This window comes from Haliotis rufescens, unplaced genomic scaffold (assembly GCF_023055435.1).
Source record: "Haliotis rufescens isolate VD_foot unplaced genomic scaffold, xgHalRufe1.0.p SCAF_20, whole genome shotgun sequence".
Taxonomy (NCBI): domain Eukaryota; kingdom Metazoa; phylum Mollusca; class Gastropoda; order Lepetellida; family Haliotidae; genus Haliotis; species Haliotis rufescens.
In genome coordinates this window covers 13,945,035-13,969,078 of record NW_025963891.1, presented here as the reverse complement: position 1 = coordinate 13,969,078, position 24,044 = coordinate 13,945,035, and the positions used below count along the sequence as shown (strand labels likewise).

The window sequence follows — 24,044 nt, the reverse complement described above, 5'->3', positions numbered from 1 at the left end:
TGCTGATGTTTCTCAAAATCAGACATCTCACTTCATAAATAAATATACTTGTTATCTGTCTCTCCCAATCAGACACATTGCTAAACAGGGAAATACCCTAATGCAATGCAGTGTGCGATGTATTACATGAAATCCTCTTTGCTGTAGACAAACGACAAACAACTCTTAGCAGGCGATGGTTTCAATTAGCTTGTGCGTGTTTCCCTGCACAACGAAGTCGCTCTACCAAAAATAGATTGTCATTCACACGTGCAGTCTCTATCCCTCACTGCACGTACTTTCAATTACTGAAGTCAGTTACTATGTGATCTATGTTATCACCGTGCGCCAGATTCATGACACGGGCTATGTGTATAACGTCTTGTGTTTGTAGATGCAGACAAATTCTTCAGAGCCGCCAATGCATGGCTTCTGTTGGACGGTTGAAAGAAAAATGTAAATTATATGTTAATGTGATATATGTTGGAATGCATTTGAAAAGAAAAATGTGCCGAATATTATTTTGATATTCAGTGAAACGGATTTATCTATTTCACAGCTGTGAATCGGGGAAAATGCTATTCTGTTTGTTCTTCATGCATGCAGTTACATAATACTCACGTCTCTAACATCTGTGTATCTTACGCAATGCGTTATCTATTATGTAATCAACCAGGGTCTTCGTACGCCAAGACTGAAAGTAGCATGTCCACTAATCCTCATATATGCTGTTTGTATTCCTATGATTTAACATCTTTCATTCGCGATTTACCAGAGATTGCTTAATCAATACTTGAAGAAGAATAACAATTTGAACAGCTGAACATATCTGCTGTATTGGCCTTCTAGCTTCAAATTGAAATACCCCAGTTGTGTTGTGTTTCTAATCCTACGTTAATCAATCAACGTATTTTTAATGTCCCTTCAAAGATGAAGAAAAATCTGTGTTTGGTTCATAAGTCTTACAGTACATATATATCCGATTCAAGTTGCCTAACATAGGTAACGGGTAAATTATCTTATTCAAGGTCATTTCTCGGACACAAAGGTTTCAACTACCTGTTAATCTGCCTAAATGTCTCGACAGCATATTTCTCGTATCCAATACGTTCAGTCACCTTCATTTTAACTGTACAAACCGTCAGTGTGTCATGTGGACCTCCGCTTCACACAACTCCAGAACAACGAGCAACGCAGCTAGCTGACATGGCAGTAGGTAAAACGTTGTTTTTTTCTGGAGCGGCAAACTGGCTGCAAAAGTGGCTAACAGATAAAGCACATTTTATTATAGCAAAGTACTTGTGGCTGGTATAGTTACAAGGGGCGAAGTCACAGCACCCCTCTCCCCTGACACCGTGGTGGAAACTGCTCATTATTGCAACGGGCAATGTATTCTTAGATGCTATTTTTGTTTTGCAAGGTAAATAAAACCAGCATATGGCTGGTTACAAGTATACAAGTCTGAAGTAACTTGGTGTTCTTCTTTACATCTACAAATAGCAACAACTCCAACACGTATCGGTCTGTGATAAAGCAGGCGTGATAGATGATGCTCTGTCCAGTCTGCTGTTCGGACGCCACTAATTAAAGCGATTCCTCCCGCTCCAAACGTTCTTCCATGAAGCGTATAATTAAATGCAATTTATTTTCAGAGCAGCACATCTGGCTGACCATCTAGAACACTTCCATGCCCTTCTTTACAAGCCGATGGCATGTTTCACGGGTCCCCTGGCAACGTAAAGGAAGCATTTCTCTCGCCGGCAAATCTGTGATTTGCAGGCAAACAGATAAGGCTAACTGAAAAAAGTGTACGCAAAAATGCCATGTTCACTGTTATGAGGCAGATGTTGCTTTCAATCTTCCGTGCGGAAAACTGCTTGTTATTTTTCATGCTGAATTGTATTTATGCTGAAGCGCGATACATTAAATTTCCTTTCAGTGAAAACACATACACATACATGAATATATGTCAGTTACAACGTGCAGTGCAGAATATAATGGCCCTGTTTTCATTGCGTAACAAATATGAAATCGTATGAACCTCATATGATTGCTAACATTGAAAGTAGTTTAATTGCGTACATGAATTGAGGCTCAACGTGCAGACGGATTCATCAAGAGATCGGACCAGATAATATGTACTTCTATGTTCCGCGCAGCCAGATTAGACTAACATCTAGTCTCTGAAAAGAACATATCGCACAGAAAAAAAACAGTTTTTCAATTATCTTAATAAAAATATGATAAAGGAACCCAGAGACTCTCTTCATTTTAAGATACGGCAGAAATCTAGACTTGCCAAACATTATAGACTTGCATGGGCTGTATTTGATATATTTGTTACTTGTTGTCTCAAAATATTTCATTTAACGTGTTACATTTTATCTGTTGTGGTCGGAGTTAGGGAGTTATGTGATTTGTTTTTTACGAAGTGTTCGCTAAGGGAGAACACTAAATGCAATTATTATCATTGGTGTTAGTATTATTACAAATACATCGATACATCGTCTATAAAGTCACGTCTTATTGGGAAAGACATTGTGTATTCAGACACTGGGAAAGTTCATTAATTGTCGAGTATTTCCCGAATAGCGTCCTGTTTAGCGTTGTTACTTTATAGCATTACTTAGGAATGATATTATGCCAAATTAATCTTAGTCAGCGGTCAAAATACGTCGACGTTTAGCACTCTCAAGAAACCCGAGTTCGGGTATTATGCTGACAATCCTCAGATTATCAGTCGTGAGTTATTGTGTGATTGAACCGACAACGTTACACTATGCCGATGATGTAACAGTAGCTACAGTTGAATCTGTCACACCCAAAGCCTCTCTGACTTTTGTCAATACCGAACCAAAGTATACGCTTCCCAGTTGACCATGTTAATTTGTCATCAAGAAAGCCCCATGGTGATTACATGACATAACCAATGAATGTCGCAGGAGGCTGCAAAATGAATCGAACCGTCAAGGTCGGTGACATGGTTGATTGTGTCGCCTTACCCCGACCTCGCGGGACGTTCCTCACAATACACATCACTGGTTTGTCTGGTCCAGAATCGTTTATTAACGTTAAAGAAACTAAAACAAACAGAAACTAATTCTGACTATGCAGACAAATTAAACCTTAGGATCCCATTAACACTATGTAGCTTAACGGTGTACTAAAGTATAATCAACCAGGAGCTACTACACCTAAAAAACAGTTGTCGTGGTTTTTGTGTCACTCAATAACAATGAGTATGTAAAAATGTTTTGCTTATGCCTAGTGTATTTCACTCTGGAACTTTAATTATCAATGTCATCTCAATTGGCATCATATGTACGACAGACAAAATGTGTAAACAAATCGCGGCGTTTTAGCTTAATGTGGGAGGAAAGCCCGAAGTGATGCAGGTCTCAGACGTTTACCACATCGGTGAAACCCACGAGCACGCGTATGGTGCTGACAAACATAGAAACATAATCGGGGCGAACCGGTATTCGAACCCACAATCATAGGTTTCTGGTGTGCCCAAGGGACGCAACTCTGCACAGCGAATCGCGGCGCCTTAGACGACTGGGCCAACCGTGCCCCATATTTTTATTTGATAAAATGATAATATATTATTGATCGAAGAACACCGTATTGTTATTTTAAGGAGGCCGATAAAAGGAACATTGCAACAATATACGCATGTATCATTTGATGACTCGCAGGTTATTTAATGCGGAACACACCACCAAATCAACGCCACTTATTATGTGCCGTTGTTTTTTACAGCCAATTATCAAGCACACTGTCGAAAGCACTTCAATACACATCGTCCAATCAAGGGGTGATAGACTACATGTGTACGACCGTGTTAATTGTCATCAATATGTTGACGTATTCGGTGACCGTTACTTGTCAAGTACTACTTGTAGCTCGTAATTGATGCAATTATGCAATCAAATCACATATATATCAATGTTGGTCTCTTACATCTTTTAGAAATTAAATTTTTGATAGGCATTTCTTGGAAATTCACGCATGAAAAAGTAGACAATAAGTTTATGGATAACAACTTCTTTATTCTACTGTAAAGCGACGTTTCGGCATATATTCTAAAACTGTTGTCGAGCAAGACACATGCACAAGGACTAAGATGTGTATTCCTTCTTGAATATTATATATTCACAGTGCTGAACTGGCTGTACGGTTTTATGAAGGATTTGTCAACATATTGATTAATTAACTATCAATTGACAATTCTTATCCTATAAAACAACTACTCATAATAAACTAATGTATATAAAGAAATTATGAATATTATGTGAATATTAAAATATAGCCAAGCAAGGAAAGGTGGTATGAGAAACATTAAGGAACCGCACACATTCTTGATTGTGAAGTAACATTTAGTTTCAGTTTAAAGGGTAAGATCATACGAATATGAGCCCGTGGCAATTGTTTTTCCTTCTCATTTAATCTGTTCTATAAATGCCGGGCAAACGGAAGTATACACTCATGTTTGTTTTATGTTGGTCTAAAAATGATCAAACAAGAAATGGATATTCGATGGTGTATTTGATACCGATATCATGTGTTTTTGACCTCAGATTTGCAGTGTTTCGGCGATTTTTTCAGCCTAGCAACGTTTTGATGACGTTATTAATGTTTTGGTGAAATGAATTTTCAAGTGTATACTTTCTTTTGCCCAGCAGTTTACAATAGTAATATATAATAATGCTGACTTATATCTCATAAATAAAAAGATGTGTATTTTCGAACAGATGCCGAACATCAATATTGAAAAATATATATTTCAACGGCACATGACATTAAGATGATTCACTCAAAACAGTCAAAACAATCACAGACATTACGATGTCACGGCAACCCAGTCTCAGACATGCATGCATCTGTGAAACGTATTCGCCACAACACGATGTGAGACATGCGATCGAAAAATCCCTTTCCAACAACACTTTATAGATATATGGAATATCTCAGCCGTTGCTGTTTTTTCCGTTAGAAAGATTTAGAGGCTGGCTTTCATAATCCAATCTTAGCACATTGTGTACTGTACGTTCTCCAGGTCATGTCATACAGGTCACAGAGGATGAGGTGATTATGTGAAATGGGGTTAAACATCGCGTCCAAGGTTATTGCACTTATATAGCGACGTGCATGCATGTGTTTGTGTGTTTGTGTGTGCGTGCGTGCATGCGTGTGCGTGTGGCTGCATGCACATGTCCGGACTAATGCCGATTTTTTGTGTGGGCTGGCCCACTGAGATACCATGCCGCAGTTTAACAGGAATACCCTACTCAGACACAGTATTGTAGCAGTGTTGTATATATGTGTGTTTTCTGTATTTTGAATATATTGTAATGAAATGATGTTTAACCGATTACTATGTTGCATTAAATTGAATAAACCCGTATAGCTGTTGTAATCTACAGCGCTGCTTTGACCAAAATAATGACTTCATCTCTGCATGGAGTCTTTTATTCAACTTTTACGAGCTGTGGGGTGGGGTTGATAGCTTGGGTCGGTCCTTCGGTTACGCATGATTGGCCTTGTTTTAAAGAAGAAGAAGAAGAAGAAGAAGAAGAAGAAGAAGAAGAAAATTGTTTTATTAGAGTGTCACATGCTGCAGTTCAAAATATATGGACATATAAACATTTCATTAAAAAACAGCACCCGGCCAGTTGGCCTACGAGACACTAATTACATAATGGTACATTTAAAATATAAAAAAATAAAAAAAATAAAATTAGTTGTAACTTTAAATACTAACATCCAGCGTTTAAGCAGCACACCAGCCACTACACCGTGACCATGTTGACAACCTACAACAGTCATTTGCTTTTTATGTAATATTTCATCTCTTGAGATCGTCCTAACAGGTTAGGAATGTTTCTATACGTATTGTCATAATGTACTCGTATCCATTTGTATCTTAATACTTCATAAGTCAATACATATAGTCATATAATTGCAGCCGTTTACATGTTTTAACTAGGTAGGTAAGTTTCTAGAGAAATCCAGCACTGTATATCTACACCTTTTCTAAACGTTTCATTTGAGAATGAGTGAGCGAGAGCGTATGTACTTATTATGTATGTTTTTGTTTATAACAGGGTTATTTATGTATAATGTAAAGCGCTCATAGGTATGTTATGAGTAATATATAATTCATGTTTGCTAAGATTTTCCTAAGTGAGTATATTTGTCTTTGTATTTGTATTTAGATGCAGGCATCATAGTGTGGTCAGTTGATATTTGGGGAACTCGGTTCGCGCCCCAGTTTTACCTACGTCCTTGTATTTTCTTGTGTATTGATATAATCAATAATTATATTTATCATATCATTACGCCTGTGTAGGGATACAAATGTATATATAGTTATTGTAAGAACAATTCCTTCAATGAATTTTTTAAAAACATATATACCTGTATATTGCTATTTGAAGTATATGTTTCGGGGCGTTTGTTCTAGCCGTCGTAAATAAATCATCCTTACATTCAACGACCCGTGTTTTTTAAGAACATCCCCGGTTACAAATGGAGCTCCAGGTCAGGAATAGGCAGTAGCGGATCACAAATATTCGATGGACGACGCAACTCAGATGTAATGCTTCACACCCGGTTTACACAGTACTCAGCCAAGACCACATGGCCTATTTGGTGTATAGACTCTGACTTAATCGATCTGCTGTCAGGAGTGAATGTCAAATCTCTAAATTGAGCCAACCAGTCCTTGTTTTAGCTTATTGATGACAAGCGCCAAATTCCCTCTTTTGACATCTTTTGGTATGACGCTGACGGGGTTCGAACCCCAGACTTCCGCTCTCCGGGCGGACGCTAGACCACGGAGGTGGTCAAGAGTGCATGATTTATACAGGTATCACCAATAAACAAAATGTAAGGTTTTCAGTCGCATTTGATTGAGTAAAGTTCTAAATATGCTGAACATAATTTTGTTGATAGAATGTAGACTGGGTCCGTGGTCTAGTGGAGAGAGTGTGGAAGGTCAGTGGTTTGATCCCCTGGCCGTGTTAAAAAACAAATGATGTTAAAATGTTGGTACCTGTTGTTACCCTAAAATAAGCATGTGTTTTATCACTATCAAACAGTGATGATACCAGTTGTACGCGAGAAGGTGAGCATATCCTGCCCTATCGGTGGCACCTTCACAAACACATGCAAAGGCAAGTAATTGTTCATTTGAAAAACACGGGCACATTGGAACACAACATAGCAGCTTTGCAGATTTTAATACTTTAGGGCATGCATAATTACAAACGTTTGACCCAAATTTTAAAAAGGGAAGCAGACTTTAAAAAAACGGCAGGCGAAACCCGCCACTGAGGGGATTCCCTTACTGGGGTTAAACCGGTTTCCGGTGCAACGATCGGGCCGGCGCCCAGTCTGTCTGGTGGTTGTTAGAGGGTCTTCCTACTTTTGTTATAGGTACAAATTCACCCGAGCCTGGTGATTGGTAAGACAATAGGGGATCGGATCGGATTAAGGAGGGACACAACTAACTGGTGATTATCTCACAAAAGGTATCGACACAACTAATTGGTGAACTATATTCACATACAATTGATTGAGTGAAAGTTTTAAAAATTTATATCAGTGAGTGAACTTATTAATCATTTAGAACGATTTGGGCTATAAAGGAATATATTGCAATCAGGAAACAGTATTCCGCTATGGTAACTCTGCAGGTTGATTGACAGTTTTTTTCCAAATTCTAAGAGGGGTCGGCAGTTGATTGGGAACAGAAGTCAAACTTCCATTTATTGGACATGTTTCCAAAGAGGATGCCCAACCACCATTAACACCGAAGATGGCTTTGTCGCGAAGCACAATAATATGTCACTGAGCAGTGGGTCGATGTCAACAAGTCATCTAAATCTGTACAAATTCATTAATATACTGCAGGATAAGCAAGACAATACTGCGATCACAATCATTTTTGGGATAACAACTACTGGTTTATTGCACATAGCGACGATATATACCTCTCTCTACTTGGTTGTTGTCAGCTTGATAACAGTGTAAGAATCTACATCGAAACGTCGCTATATGCCATAACCCAGAAGTTGTTTTCCATAAAGTTGTACGTTCTACGTTTTCCTATTTACTCAGCATCTTCTAGAATCAAGCAAGGGGCGGTCGAGTAGCCTAGTGGTTAAAGCGTTCGCTCGTCACGCCGAAGACCCGGGTTCGATTCCCGACATGGGTACAATGTGTGAAGCCCATTTCTGGTGCCCCCCGCCGTGATATTGCTGGAATATTGCTAAACGCGGCGTAAAACCATACTCACTCACTCACTAGAATCAAGCAGTGAGTGAGTGAGTGAGGTTTTACGTCGCTTTTAGCAATTTTCCGGGAATATCATGGTGGAGGAAGCCACCCAAGAAGAAGTTTCGAAAGCCAGACCATGAGAGGGAGAAAATACTTCTTGCGAACCAGAAACTAGTAAACGATTATCGCAATGCTGTTCACTGTCAGTTAGACTGTGAATTATGTAAATTTGACATGAGAAGGAAAAACGTATCTGTTGTGTATTTTTGTGTCGCAAATCGTTGACAATGTCTTACAAAACACCGCCCACCCCCACAGTGTTTGATATGACCCCAGCTTAAACAAACACGATGGGGATTATCCCTTTGCCAGCTGTCAGAAGTAAAATGCTAGTTACCGATTGCTAGTTGTTATTTTAATTATTTACAATCTCAAGATCAAAGGTGACGTTTCACACATCAACAATGTATGCAATAGAATATGTATAACTGCTAAGAATCACATAACAGCTTTTGTCACGAACCAGTGAACGAACCGACTGCGCCCGTACCCAAATGTCTGTTTTGGAAGCCAATAACGGATCGTGTGATTTCAGCACTTTCACTTGGACTTTTAAATACTTCCTTTGAAGGTTATGATGTTTTCGCTCTCGGAAATTGATTTAATGTATCCAGGAAAATATATATTCGCAAAAAGATCGCAATAATGTATTTTCAGTTTACTTGCTCTTTCATGGGATAAAACAAGGACCGGTCGGCTCTGTGTCAGTGCAATGTATCGGAGTAGGGTATCCATGCAAAACTGCTGCTTCTCAGTTAGGTATCTATACCGTTGTCAAGCAAGGCTACTGTTTGGACAGGATACGTTCCCATTTTACGGAACACCTGTCACTTCCATTTGAAATAGAAGAACGCTCGTCTAATACATAGAAACTATTTTATTCCTGCTATGGAAATGGACACAAACAAACAGATACATATGTTGTTAAATATAATAAATTAGTTTTACTTTGAAACGTGCGAAACATTTGTAGAAAGACTTGATATAGGAATGTGGTAGGGAATAATGTAAAATGTCAGACAGATATTGGAATTATATCACGGAAAGCATGAAATACATTTATGACATAAATGTGGAATTTATTCTTATATCATCTATAGAAGGTAAAAAAGACATGGCACATATTGGTCCTAATGTTTGTGGCTGGTTAGTACAGGGATGTGTGGCGAGGTAGGTTGTAGTGTTTAAGACAATATAGTAAAACCAGGCACAATAGAACCCTCGTTCAACCGGACGGCTCCTTCCGGGCGATTTCAATCTTTTGCGCACGACAATCTGTGTGCAGGTAATCCTGAAACCATTTGATCTGGAAGGTGAAGGTGAAGGTGAAGGTGAAGGTGACCGAAATATTCTGATAACGAGGTCCCAATGAATTACTGAGCAATATGGTCAACGTTCTAGTTACGGGCGATGGATACTGAGCGACGGTTCCTGGACCGCATCTTCAGAAGAGCTTGCTCAGCAGAATCTGCTCGTTCCTGAGCATCCTCGAACTCCTGCTGTGCACGGCGGTATTTGTTGAGATTTGTGGCTGCCATTTCCTCCTGAAACAGAAAAGGGCGAAGAGTGAGTCCCTGAATGCATGTCAATATAATTCATGAATTGTCAGTTATGTTCTCACAGGCCGTTTTAATTTGCTTCCAAAGCATGTCATGAGTCTACTGTAAGATGTGAAAGTTACAACAGCCAATTATCGCTTTGTGGCACGGGACCAAAATCTTTGTGATCATTATGAATATATCTTGCTAAATTATTGTTTAACGTAATATTAGCTCATCACTTTGTCTTTCGCTCAGTCCGAAAGTAGCACATGCAGCCATCCACCAAGGCTCAATTGTACTGTTTGGTAACGATTATCCCTACCATCATTTATTGGTTACTATATATACTTACAGATTCTTCAATCTGGGTCTTCAGGGTCTTGATCTTGGCATTGAGCTTCTCATTGATCGCCTGGAGTCTTTCCTGGTGTTTCCTATCCTCATCCACCTGGAAGGCGGTTTCCTTGAGGCGGCGCTCAGACAGTCGAGATGTCTTAGAGGTTTCAAGATGGCGGCGCTGTTCTTTGTCCAACTCAGTCTCAAGCTCACGAACCTGGGAAATAAAATGTGTATAATAAGTGGTCGGACCTCTCAAATCTTTCATCACTGGGGACTTAATGTTAGCCATAGAAACGAACAAGCGATACATACAGTTTAAATATAATTTGGCAGAAACTCTATGCCAAAGATCATTAACTGATAGTTGTATTTGTTTTAAAAACAACAGTTTAAGTACCTTCTGTTCCAGTTTCTGCATCACCATCTTGCCTCCCTTGGCTCCAGAGGCTTCAGCCTCATCAACTCTGACCTGCAATTCCTTCATCTGAATATCCATGTTTCTCTTAATCTTATCCATTTGCCTGCTGTGTTCTTGCTCAGAGCGGAGCTCCTCTGCAAGACGAGCAGCATCAGCTACAGCACGTTTGTAGTTGTCTTCAGCTGTTTTCACCTCGGCTTGAACATCTTCAAGATCAGACTGTACAGTGGTCATGTCGATGTCGTGTTTTCTCTTCTGGGCCGTCAGAGTAGACACCTGAGCTGTGAGCTCGTTCACTCGAGTTTCAGCATCCAACAGTTCAGATTCGGCAGCCTTGCGGGCACGCTCACCGGATTCCAGAGCCGACCTCATTTGATCTATCTCTCCCTTCATGGTGTTAAAGCGGCGGTCTAGACTTTGGTATGCTTCACGAGCCTCAGCACAGTTTCGTTGTTCCTCTTCCACCATGGCTTCAAACTCCTGTAAAAACATATTGATTCATTGATTTGATTTGTACAGTTGCAGTATAATCGTGTTTCAATGGAATTTGCGAAGATACATTGTCATGGCATATTACATATGTCTGATAATATATGTACTAACCTTAGCTTGAGCCTGGTATTTCTTGGCATAGTTCTCGGTTTCGGTTCTAGCCCTGTTGGCTGTGTCAACTACAACTTCCAGCTCGGCAATGTCCTGTTCCAGAGTTTTCTTTACCCTTATAGCGTCCATCTTGCTCTTGTTCTCAGCATCCAGACTAACTTGCATGGAGTCAAGAGAGCGCTGGTGGTTGCGTCTAAAAATATATGACATAAAATAAAAGGTCCATTCCACAATCCTTGATTTCTGCTAAGCAGTTATAAATGGTAAATTATGAATATGTTAAATGATGAATGTGTATATGCCAGGTCATAAACTGTTGTGAAGATACTTTATATTTGTGCATAAACATGATAAAAAGTTGACCTTAATATGAAGGAGGGAAGAGATACTCGTTCTTGGTTATTGTCATTCTGTTGTGACAGCACAATACAACTGACCTCAAGTTATCGATCTCTTCCTCTTTCTCAGTAATACGTCTCTCTATATCTGCACGTGTGTGTGAAACCTCTTGCTGGGCACGCATAACCTTCGCCTCCTCCTGTTCAAGAGCAGCTTCTGCTTCTATCAAGGCGGCCTGCAGTTCCTCCTTCTCTAACATGAGCCGTTTCTTTGCCTTTTCCATCTCACTGACACTGTGACCATCATCAGTCAGTTGCCTATTCAGCTGAACGGTTTCATCTGAAATCAAGTTTCGATTATTCATCCAGTGTTTTTGTATTTGAATTGATAAATCGAAATAAGAATACAAGAAGTTCCTATGTATAATCAGGCTGCATTATTATGTGGACTCACCAGCTAGATTCTTGTTCTCCTTCCTCAGTGACTCCATTTGGCTTTGACATTCCTCCATTCCACTTCGGAAGCGGAATAATTCGGTGGAATACTCTCTGGATTCCTTCTGAGCACATTCCAACTCGACTTGAAGGTCCTTCACCTTTGTCTGCCATTCCTGAGCGGTTTTGTCGAAGTTTCGCTGCTTCTTCTCCATGTTATGAACAGTAGCATTAGCCTGCAATGAGAATAGTATATGATTTCCATGGGGATTTACATCAGGGTTTACAGCAAATGTACTCTGATTCAAAGAATTCCCATTTAGATCTTTTAGCTTTAATGCATGGTGAATTTAACCCTTGTGTTAACAATATTTTCTGTAACTGATGTAATATATATTATTTTGTAATGCATTGACAACCACTTTACTGTCCTTAAGTAACGTACTGTCGTTGCGACATTATTTTGAAAGCCACTCATTCTCATCATACTGACATAGATATGGATGGTGGTTTGTGTTACTTGAAGGCGTTCATGCATTTATCGATAAACTCTGTATCTTGAGCTGTGGCGTTTGATACAGAGCAATACTACACTAGCATCACACTGCTGACTGTAAGTAATTATCGATGGTAGCAGAGTTGACATACCCTCTCAACGTCTATCATGAGATCTTCGAGCTCGCCGTCAAGCCTTGCTTTAGCCTTCTCAATGGAACTGCATTTAGCTTGTGTCGCTTCCATTGCTTGCTCAGTTTCACTCAACTTGACTTGGAGACGGCGTCTAAAATTCAAATTAAGGGTGTCTTATTGACAGATTTGGAATTACTTTTTGCAAAGAGATTATATTCTTTACAAAGTGATTTACATATCCGGAAATTCGTTTAATCAAACGGATCCTTGAAAACCTGTACACAGTTTACAAATACTTTTATCTTTAAATTTTTATGTTATTAATTGATGTGAAATGATTGTTTTGTTACTTTGACTCTTCGAGTTCCTCAGTTCTGGATGATCCTTCTGTCTCAAATTTGGCTTTCCACTGCATAACCTCGCCGTTGGCCTTGGACAATTGACGTTGGATGCTTGTACGGCTCTCCTGTTCCTCCTCTAGTTGCATCTGCAGGCTCTCCACCTCCCCCCGTAGGTGTCGGCCCTCAGCCTGGACCTTCTGGCGGATCTGTTGAAGGGAATGAAGGAGATTATCACTGTGTGAACAGTAGCAATAGTTAGTGTGTAGTACAGATTAAGATTCCAGTAAATAGATACGTTGCCTATACAGTAAACATAAATCCATAAATTGTGTCCACTTTGTCATCCGTCATCTTCTAAGTAATACCTATCAAACAATTCACAGATTAAGATTACGTTAGACAGATTTTTGAAGTTCACAAGAACTATTAGGAGTATACATTTGTAAGCATTGAATTGTTATATATACCTTAGTCTCATCTTCCATGGAGCGCTTGCATTCTTCCAGTTGGCCGCCCAGAGAAGATTTTTCCTTGTGGGTTCTACTGAGGGTACGTTCCGTCTCCTCCAGCTGACGTGTCACTTCGGTCACCTCAGAAGTAAGTCTGTTCTTCTGAGACTGTAGCTCAGTGAATTGGCGGGCACCATCATCTAGCTGAGCATTGAGGTCAGCCAAATGAATCTGCATCTGTTTGGACACCACATCTGAGCAGCCCTGGAATTGGATTACATAATGTTATCATTTTACGAGTTATGTTGAGGTAATAAATATGAATATTTTGATTAATTTTAATTTTAATGATGCGACTTTAATGACTTTCATGTTACAGGTGCTCGGGAATACACGAGAAGACGATCCAATGCGACATATACGGTGAAAAAATAAAATCTGTTATACATTTCAAGACACAAGTGTTAACGGAGATAATTTGAAATTTTCTAATAATTACCTTGTTCTTTGCGTGCTCTAGTTCCGTTTGCATGTCATCAAGCTCAGTCGCCAGCTGCATCTTCTCCTTCTCAACCCTGGAATTGATGGACGATAATAATTGTCAACAACAGAATATTCATAATAGCTGCAAGTAATCATCATCCCTGTCTATCCCTTCTTTATTCATCAGTTTCGGTTGTGTCGCACTTCGGATAACTCAAAGTATTTACGTAGGTCCCTTCAACTTCGACGCCATAATGTTTACGCAGCTGGTCGCAAGAATGTAACATAATTTCATCTTAGTTGGTAAAGTGATAATAGTAATAGACACATGCATTTTCAAAGGAAGCTTGAACACACCTCATTTTTGTTTTCTGCAACATATCAATTTGTTCGCTCATTTCATTGGCAGAGTCTGTGTTCTTCTTGCGGATGGTAGCCACCTGGGCCTCATGGTGCATATTCGTCTCCTCCATCTCACGACGGAGTTTCACCAGCTCCTGCTCCCGCTTCTTATTCAGCTCAATCTGCACACAAACAAATATGTATGTAATAATGTGGTTCCTTATGCACCAGCGTGGTTCATTACCATTTATGTTGATTTGTATAACTAATGGTTTTCTCACAATAATCTTGCTTCATACATGGTTTTACATTACATATGTATGATGTCAATATGCCCCGAGGAGCTCTGTGATACTGTAATGCTAGTGTGACCTGAGCAGCTGTGTGATACTGTAATGTTAGTGTGACCTGAGCAGTTGTGTGATACTGCAATGCTAGTGTGACCTGGGTAGTTGTGTGATACTGTAATGCTAGTGTGACCTGAGTAGTTGTGTGATACTGCAATGCTAGTGTGACCTGGGTAGTTGTGTGATACTGTAATGTTAGTGTGACCTGATCAGTTGCGTGAGACTGTAATGCTAGTGTGACCTGATCAGTTGTGTGATACTGTAATGCTAGTGTGACCTGATCAGTTGTATGGTACTGTAATGCTAGTGTGACCTGAGTAGTTGTGTGATACTGTAATGCTAGTGTGACCTGAGTAGTTGTATGATACTGCAATGCTAGTGTGACCTGGGTAGTTGTGTGATACTGTAATGTTAGTGTGACCTGATCAGTTGTGTGATACTGTAATGCTAGTGTGACCTGATCAGTTGTGTGATACTGTAATGCTAGTGTGACCTGAGTAGTTGTGTGATACTGTAATGCTAGTGTTACCTGAGTAGTTGTGTGATACTGTAATGCTAGTGTGACATGAGCAGTTGTGTGATACTGTAATAATAATGCTAGTGTAAGCTGAACAGCTGTGTGATACTGTAATGCTCGTGTGATCTGAACAGCTGTATGATACTGTAATGCTCATGTGACTTGAACAGCTGTGTGATACTGTAATGGTAGTGTGACCTGAGCAGCTGTATGATACTATAATGCTGGTGTGACTTGAACAGCTGTGTGATACTGTAATGCTCGTGTGACTTGAACAGCTGTGGGATACTGTTAAGGTAGTGTGACCTGAGCAGCTGTATAATACTATAATGCTGTTGTGACTTGAACAGCTGTGTGATACTGTAATGGTAGTGGCCCCTGAGCAACTGTATGATACTGTAATGCTGGTGTGACTTGAACAGCTGTGTGATACTGTAATGCTCGTGTGACTTGAACAGCTGTGTGATACTGTAATGGTAGTGTGACCAAAGCAGCTGTGTGATACTGTAATGCTCGTGTGACTTGAAAAGCTGTGTGATACTGTAATGCTCGTGTGACTTGAGCAGCTGTGTGATACTGTAATGGTAGTGTGACCTGAGCAGCTGTATGATACATTGTAATGCTCGTGTGACTTGAGCAGCTGTATGATACTTTAATGCTGGTGTGACTTGAGCAGCTGTGTGATACTGTAATGGTAGTGTGACCTGAGCAGCCGTGTAATATTGTAATGCCCGTTTTACCTGAGCAGCTGTAGCGCCCCCGGCTTCGTCCAGACGCTCATGGAGTTCCTCCAATTCCCTCGCTAGCTCCATTCTTTGCTTCTCAACCTGACACAGAGAGATACTATGTATGAATAAAGTGTGCCATGAATCCTTAATTGCATTTGTAGATTCAGACTCAAAGTGAAAGTTTCTTTTTACATATCATTATTATGTATTTCAGAAAATGTGGATGTTGCAGGACTATTGTACCGATCTGTTGAATTTGCCCCGGGTTTTCCGTACGACAAGCCACCACATTAACATATACGCCCCTCCATGGGTCATAACTGTCACGTGGTTGGTATCACACACACCTTTCCTCGTGTTTGTTTTTCAGACTCCAATTCCTGTTCAGACTCATCAAGACGATTCTGAAACATGAAATGAGTTGTTAATAATATGAGATTATTTGCAAATAAATATAATAATGAACTATTCTAAATATATTTGACAAATCATGCTCATCTATCTTAAGGATATATATACGTTTAGAAAAATAGTATAATTATAGACGTATGTAGGACATTACCTGCAGTTCCTTGATTTTCTTCTGCAGTTGGCTGCAATGGGTCTGTTCCTCCTCCAAGAGATTATTGAGGTTAGATATTTCCTTATCCTTCCTAAAAAGGATATCACATATTTTTATATCGAATAGTTCGGAAGCAGCATCCTTTAAGATCAGGTAATAGTGTTTCAAGAGTGACATATTTGTAAAACAGCAATCAAATTCATTGCCTACATCTAATACACAATGTGCTTATCATGACTGCGACTTCAAGTTGACAGTTTGCAGGTTGTGATAGAAAGACAATGAATCGTTACCTCTTGCCAGATTCCTGAAGCTCCACTTTGATATGTTCAAGGTCCTGAACAGCCTCTAGTGTTGCCTTCAGATCCTGTTCAAGCTTTCTTTTCGCTTTCTCAACATCTCCTCGAACCTTCTTTTCACGTTCCAGAGCATCCTCAAGATCATCAAGTGTTCCTTCAAGCTTCGTCTTCAGTTTGTTGAGGTGATGCACCTTGTCTTCTTCGGCCTGGAGTGAATCTACAGTTTTCTTGTGCTCATCTTCAAGGTTCTTCTTGCTTTTTGATAGCTTAGACATTGCTTCTTCTAGCTGTGTCATTTCATCATTGAGGGTCCTGATCTGCGCATCTTTAGTCTTGCACTCGTGTTCAGCCTATAGATTAAAAAAATATATTTGGTGAGAAGGCTATCCCTTCCCATAAACTTTTAAGCAGGGGGTCGTAAAACATTAATATTTTCAGTTATTTAATAAAGAAATAAACGACGAGTGGGAGTTGTTTACTATGGGGCGTAGAAAATAATAATAATGTGTTTCGATCCCCTGTTTAAAATGAGGAGTGCATATACTTGATTGACACACTGACACAATTACCAGCAGGAAGACATGTATCAAAGATTTTTTTATCTTATGTTAATTGTCCACATGTGATCCAAGGGTTGGCAATGACTATGATACTGTCCTGTATGAATGAGTAGCTTTGATTTAATGGATGTGTCTTGGTTCTTATTTAGTCTTCTTTGTGTCATGTCAGTAAGGCCTAGTTTTCATCTCTCTGGTTAAAATATCATACTTTCCGCTTGACGAAAGTTGGCATCTATAATCATAGAGGGCTGTATACTCAAACACTTAAATTCATACACACCTTAGTCAAACTGCACTCAATGGTATCTACATGAGTCGTCATGCTATCAAGTTGACCTTCCAGAACTTTCTGTTTTTCAATCACTTTGTCATGAGCATCCTCTTCGTCCAGAAGTTTATTCTCAAGATCTTTGTTTTGTTGTTCCATATCTTCCTTCTGTTGAAGGAGTTGCTCAATCCTTTCTTCGCAGTCATCAATGGTGTCTTGTTGGGTTTGCACCTGAAGAAACAGGTTATTTTTGGCTTCGCTCAAGGTCACACTCTGTTCCTCAAGCTCCTTGCACCTCTGGGTCACCTTCTCAAGTTCACCCTTTGTTTTACCAAGTGCTTCCTCCTTCTGTTTCATCTCGTCCTCAGCAGCAGCAACACTCAGGAGTGGCTTGACCTTGGTGTAGAATCTCCACCAACACCAGTTCCTCATGGCAAGCCACTTTCGGATGTTCTTCTGGATCAGTTCCAAAGCAACTCTGGAATATACAGGACATTCATTTCATTTCAATGTCATACAATTAGATTACGCATCCGTCAAGCGAAACAAAACAGTAAGCGTTGATTAAGATTGTATATATTAGCATTGTTTTTTTATGATTGAACATTGTATTTGGATCTTACCTCTTGTCATGCAGATTCTTCAGATATTTCCTCATAAGATAACCTCGAATGTGAGCTTGAAACAAAGCCACAATAACGGAGAGACGTTCATCACGTATTTCCTCCAGGTAACCAAGAACACCAGCTTTGAAGAACACCTTGGTGTTACCAAGACGGAACTCGTCTTGATTCATCTCCAGAGCTTCAAGAATCTTGCCAGATACGACTTTACCTTCAACAAATCCTTCCGGAATGGCACTCGGAGCTAAGATTGAATATCTGGAAGAAACGATTCTTAGTATAAACATATGTCAAGAGACATAATACATGAGAAAGGTTATGTTAGCATATATCTTTGCTGGCTAAATCTAATAGTATTGAAATGCATTCTGATACTGTTACTGACACTTTGAAATTCATTATTTAAGAATGACAGGCATTGTAATCCTACCTCTGTTTGAACTCTGAGTAGATGATCCTGCTGGGGAATCCCTTTCTGCAGATACGGATTCCCTCAAGTACACCATTACACTGCAGTTGGTGAAGCACTAGGCTGGCATCAATCAGACCTGAATACCACGTGAGATTGATATTTACAGCATGATAGAGTGTATTCATCGCTAGCTGTCAAAATCGGTAAGGTAACGATTTTATAAGATTCAAATGTAGTATTTTAGTCTTCATGTAATCTTCGTTCCAAAGTGCAATATTTAATTAAGATCAAAACGTGCAGTACAAAATTGAAAAGCGGATTTGATATAGTATAATTCAATAGATTGCAAGTTGAATTATACCTGGTGTCTTGGTCTCGTTGGGGATGATACAGCGTACGAAGTGAGGATGTGTGGAGTAAAGGTTCTTCATGAGCTTGTTCAAAGATTCCTAAAGGATGTTAACATAAAACATGTTTAGAAAACAAGATCAGTTCAAAGGTAAGCAATGTAATATATATGTCATTTACTAAATAGAATGCTATATAGGTGTTAAATAGACAGTTTTGCCTTTTTACATATGCACTTCAGTATGTTAGATTCCAACAGAAAGCATGTACCCTGTGAGTGGCAGAGATGGTTTGGAAAGCAGAGCTCTTCTTTTTCTTCTTGCCAGCTCCGGCCTCAGCAGTGGCATCTTAAAACATAGACAAGTTGATATAGTTACAATGATACTTATGACTGAGCAGGGACGTATATAATTTTAGTTCAGTTTTTAAATGGTTTTAAAATTGAAGACAGAACAGTTTAAACAATATCATCGTTATGCACAAAATGGGTTATTTCAGTATTATGAAATTAATGTCTTCTTCAATTATTGTTCAGCCATGTTAACCAAGCTCATCAATCTATTTTGTTTTGTGAAAACAAACCTCCTGCAGGTGGAGAGAAGAGCAACTGGACAAGTGGTTCTTTGGATTGTTTCAGGAGATCCACAATGGTCTCGTTGACAGGGTCTTTGTTCTTCTCCAGCCAGCCTCCGATGTTGTAGGGTACAGTTCCGGCGTAGTGCTTCAGGGCGAAGTCACCATGTGCACCACCCTTCATTGACTTGTTGGGCTTTAGGAAGTTGGGTGATTTGCCCATGTGATTCTGAGTCAGTTTGTCCTTGAAGGTCTTGTCAGAGGCCTTAGGGAACATGCACTCCTCTTCCAGTATGGACAGGATACCGAGGGGCTGGACATCAATTATAATAACGATATATTCTAATTGCCAAAATGATGAAATAATGTAAACATGATTAACGTTATGAACATCAATATTCAGGTTTGTTTGTTGTTGCTTTGGAAATGTTGAAAATATAAAATATATAAGAATTGGAATGAGCATGTACCTTCTCGATGAGCTCAATACAGGCCTGCAAATCCATGCCGAAGTCAATGAATTCCCATTGGATGCCCTCTTTCTTGTATTCTTCCTGCTCCAGCACAAACATGTGGTGGTTGAAGAACTGCTGCAGACGCTCGTTGGTGTAGTTGATGCACAGTTGCTCGAAACTGTTGAACTGTTCAATAGAATTGATGAATTGATATATTGATCAAATGTTTTACGTTCAGGAATGCTTTTATATCATGATCCAATTTAAGACACTAAAAATCATATCAACGGCCTTACATCAAAGATTTCGAAGCCCGCAATATCCAGCACACCAATGAAGAATTGCCTGGGTTTCTTTGTGTCCAGGGAGTGGTTGACTCTCTTGACCAGCCAGTTGAACACACGATCATACAGGGACTTCGACAAGGCACCGATAGAATAGAGGACCTGGTCCTTGGTTCGACCTTGGGTAACGTAATCCATGGCCACCTTGATCTTGGGTTTACACAAAGCCTTCAGGAAGTCACCACAGTTGACACCCAACAGGAAGGAAACCTTCTCAGCCTCAGCAGTTCCATCAGCCTCAGCCTGTTCACCCTTCTGCTTGAACTGCATCTCGCCCATGTGGAGGATAGAGCCAGTGCATTTGTAGGCGCTAGTTTTCTCCTCCGGAGTGAATCCCAGGACATCAAAGGCAGCCTAAAAACAGTTAGATTTTTTAATATGAACACAATCTAAAACAATTGCACATAACAGTTTGATCATCAATATTCTAATCTCCAGCGGTGCCATAATGAAACTTACATCAGTCATCTTCATTTCCTCTACATCGTCGATTCCATTGACGGTGAGAACTCCCTGGTTTATGAATGTGAAAAGTCCAGCATCTGGATTGGCCAAAATCGTTTCTGAAATCAAAAGCATATTTCATAGATATCCTTATGTCAAGATATATATATATATATGTGTGTGTGTGTGTGTGTGTGTGTGTGTGTGTGTGTGTGTGTGTGTGTGTGTGTGTGTGTGTGTGTGTGTGTGTGTGTGTGTGTGTGTGTGTGTGTGTGTTTCTGCTTGTACTAGTCCTGACCGATGCCGATTTTATAGGGCTAACCCACTGAGATACCATGCCGCAGTTTAACATCAATACCCCATTCAGACACAGTATGCTGATTCCGAGCAGACCAGTCTTAGTTTTACCCCCTTAATGCCGCGTACCAGACAGTACAAACTTTAAGAACATGTACCAACTCTTAACCTCTGTTGGTATGACGCGGCCGGGAATCGAACCCCGGACCTTCCGCTCTTCGGGGGGACGCTCTACCACCAGACCACGCAGGCGGTCAGTTCGGGTCAGTATAACCAGGTTTAATTATGTAAGGAAGCATCTGAAGCTGCATGAGACTTTATAGTAAGAAAGGCATGGTATACCAGTGGGACGGTTTTTGTTGCTTGGATAATAGGTCACAGGTGCATGTACACATGGACCCGATTGAACCCAACGCATGTAACCCTGATATAGGAAATAGTATTGCTGCAAGGTGTAAACAACCATTCATAAACATATGCTATGTGATTAGGAAGAAGAGCGTAAACTACAAACAATTTACCGTAATTATTGCAATTACGAGACTATGATAACTAACCTGCAACTGATGGCAAAGCACCAGACAGCATCTGGTAGAAGATGTGGTAGTTTCTCTCCACAGACTGTTGGTAGGTGACACGGGATTTTTCCAGTAGATCTGAAGAAGAATAATGATTTCCAAGTTTGATGAACATGTATTTTGATATGTATCATTAACAAAATCCAGTGCAGAAAATGAGGGAGTTTTACGACTCTCTAGTAATATCCATGCCAAATCACAGAAGAGGACACAGAGAAATTAGTTTCCGTAGAAACATTTCAACTCCGATTACGTAAAATATTACTGTTGGTTTGTATATTATGCACGCTTACATTGTTCCGTCATAATCATTAAGCACGATCGTGCAAGAGTATGAAAGATTAAAAACTATCATCAATATAACAATAACCCATTATTGATCGTGAAAATGTTTTTATAACTTACAAGTTTCGATGTCGGCACCAGCAATTTTCCCAGAAGAAGCAAAGTGGATTCGGACAAATTTACCCTAAAGAAAGGTAAGATTCACATTTTGAGTAACATTGTCAAATCATTCACTTGAAAGAAAATTGAACTCATACAGTAGTATAGATAATCGTTATTACCTAATTTTACTTGTATTTGTTTGGATCTGTCAGTCATTATTTAGGTGAGGCGTTCATGAATAGTGTGTTAAAAACTTACGAATCTGGAAGAGTTGTTGTTACGGGATGTCTTGGCGTTACCGTAGGCCTCAAGAACAGGGTTAGCCTGCACGATCTGATCCTCGAGGGAACCCTGGAATCAGACATGACGATTATAAATAACACTTGGTTTTGTCATCATTTGATCATCAGAAACGGTTCCTTTCAGTATTTGCAATTTATAAAAACCCAGTTTCATTCACCTTCTTTTCCTCTTGTTCTCCCTCTCCCTTGGAGGCAGCGGCGACAAAAGCGAAGTAGGCGATGACCTTCTTGGTGTTCTCAGTCTTTCCTGCACCAGATTCGCCGCTGGGTGAGATATAAGTATGTGTAAATATGCAACCGTTAAGAGAATAATCTAGTCTTAGATCTGTGCATATGCTACCCAGCAAAATACGATTTATTACTTGATTTACTGTTTACGTATTTTCGAATACGTTGTCTCGCTTGTTACACACACAAGACTGTATGGATACATGGGTGAGTGTTCCAGTTATATCAAGTTGTTTTAACTTTTAATGGGAGGAAACGCTCAGTGACTGAGGTAGAAGACGCAAACCTGAGTGCACTGGTATGGTGCTGACAAACCAAGGTTAGCGTGCTACTGTGTAAGCAGTTCAGTATCACCTGATCCAGCCTTGCACACCATAAGAACACACAAATTAGATAAGAAAGAAACGTATCAGGGCGATACTCACGTGATAAGCATGGACTGGTTTTCTCGTTCTGAAATCAAAACAAATATAGGATTATAGTTACAAATGATAATGTTTTTTTAATATGTTTTGGTGTATGCACACATTCTCAAGTGTCACTTTAATATGTTTGTTCATTACTTGTAGTATTCACAACAGGTGCGATATGCCAACGTTTGCATTTGTTACATCAGCTTCTCCACTTAAAATTATAATTCAAAACTCAAAATTAAAACTGAACTAAACCTTACCTTGGACCATGAACTGGTAGGCGTTGTCCGAGATGGAGAACAAGTGAGGAGGCATCTCGGTCTTCCTCTTGCCCCTGTACTTGGCCACGATGGACGGGGTGTAGATGGGGAGACGGCGGTAGGGGTTGATGGCGATACAGAACAGGCCGGAATAGGTCTAAAATTATGCATTTGTCATCCAGTTATTTAATTCCAAAGGAGAATAACTTATGGGTATGTTTGATGGAAAATAGTTGATTGAAAAAGTGAATTTTAATGCTACAGTAAATTGAAAGAAAACAATGAATAGTATCCAATTTACTCACATAGATCAACCCAGATGTATATCTGCTTCTCAAGTTGTACAGAACGCTGGCCTCGTTGAGGAAGGTCATGTTGGCGATGTCTTCGATCTTCTCGAACTTTGGAGGGTTCATCGACTGGATGTCATCCTTCTTAACCGTCTTCGTCTGTGAGTATCATAAATGTTTGTTATGCTAATAGTATATGTTTAAGATAGTAAGATACGTGTACACCGATCGGAACATGAAACGGTCAGTTCTTGTTGAGAATATGCTCCTCATTCGGGGATAGAAATAAATAGCATTTTGTGCATTACTGCCTTAACAGCAATGTTATAAACTTACTAACAAAGAAATGTGTGTCATTGGACGGACCTGTTTTGAATCAACAATGAGGACGGTGCATTCCTCTCCTTTCGTACTCTGCAGTTCTGCAGCAACAAAGCCCTGCTCTGCATCATGTATCCAGCAAGACTTCTTGGCATCAAAGTTTTGCTTCTGCTCCTTCATCAGCTTCTTGCGGTCCACAGCAAGATACTGCATCTCAGGGTCGGCAGGATCGTAGGAAGCCATGTTG

The 24,044-nt window shown here is 39.8% G+C and overlaps 1 protein-coding gene across 1 annotated transcript; it reads right to left on the bottom strand.

Annotated features, from left to right (window-relative positions):
* Positions 1-9,187: 9,187 nt before the first annotated feature.
* LOC124131944 (myosin heavy chain, striated muscle-like) lies at positions 9,188-24,044 on the bottom strand. Its single transcript, XM_046495480.2, has 32 exons — positions 23,843-24,044; positions 23,492-23,635; positions 23,187-23,343; positions 22,939-22,966; positions 22,444-22,549; positions 22,242-22,334; positions 22,002-22,065; positions 21,576-21,674; positions 20,737-20,840; positions 20,230-20,631; positions 19,949-20,119; positions 19,488-19,791; positions 19,176-19,252; positions 18,919-19,006; positions 18,576-18,693; positions 18,146-18,403; positions 17,535-18,000; positions 16,689-17,044; positions 16,396-16,486; positions 16,181-16,237; positions 15,846-15,932; positions 14,257-14,423; positions 13,916-13,991; positions 13,435-13,680; positions 12,977-13,173; positions 12,645-12,777; positions 12,016-12,232; positions 11,661-11,901; positions 11,224-11,416; positions 10,600-11,100; positions 10,216-10,416; positions 9,188-9,866 (listed from the first exon to the last, which is right to left on the bottom strand). Exons 1-32 carry the CDS (start codon positions 24,038-24,040, stop codon positions 9,720-9,722), a joined length of 5,787 nt encoding a protein of 1,928 aa, XP_046351436.2. The 5' UTR covers positions 24,041-24,044; the 3' UTR covers positions 9,188-9,719.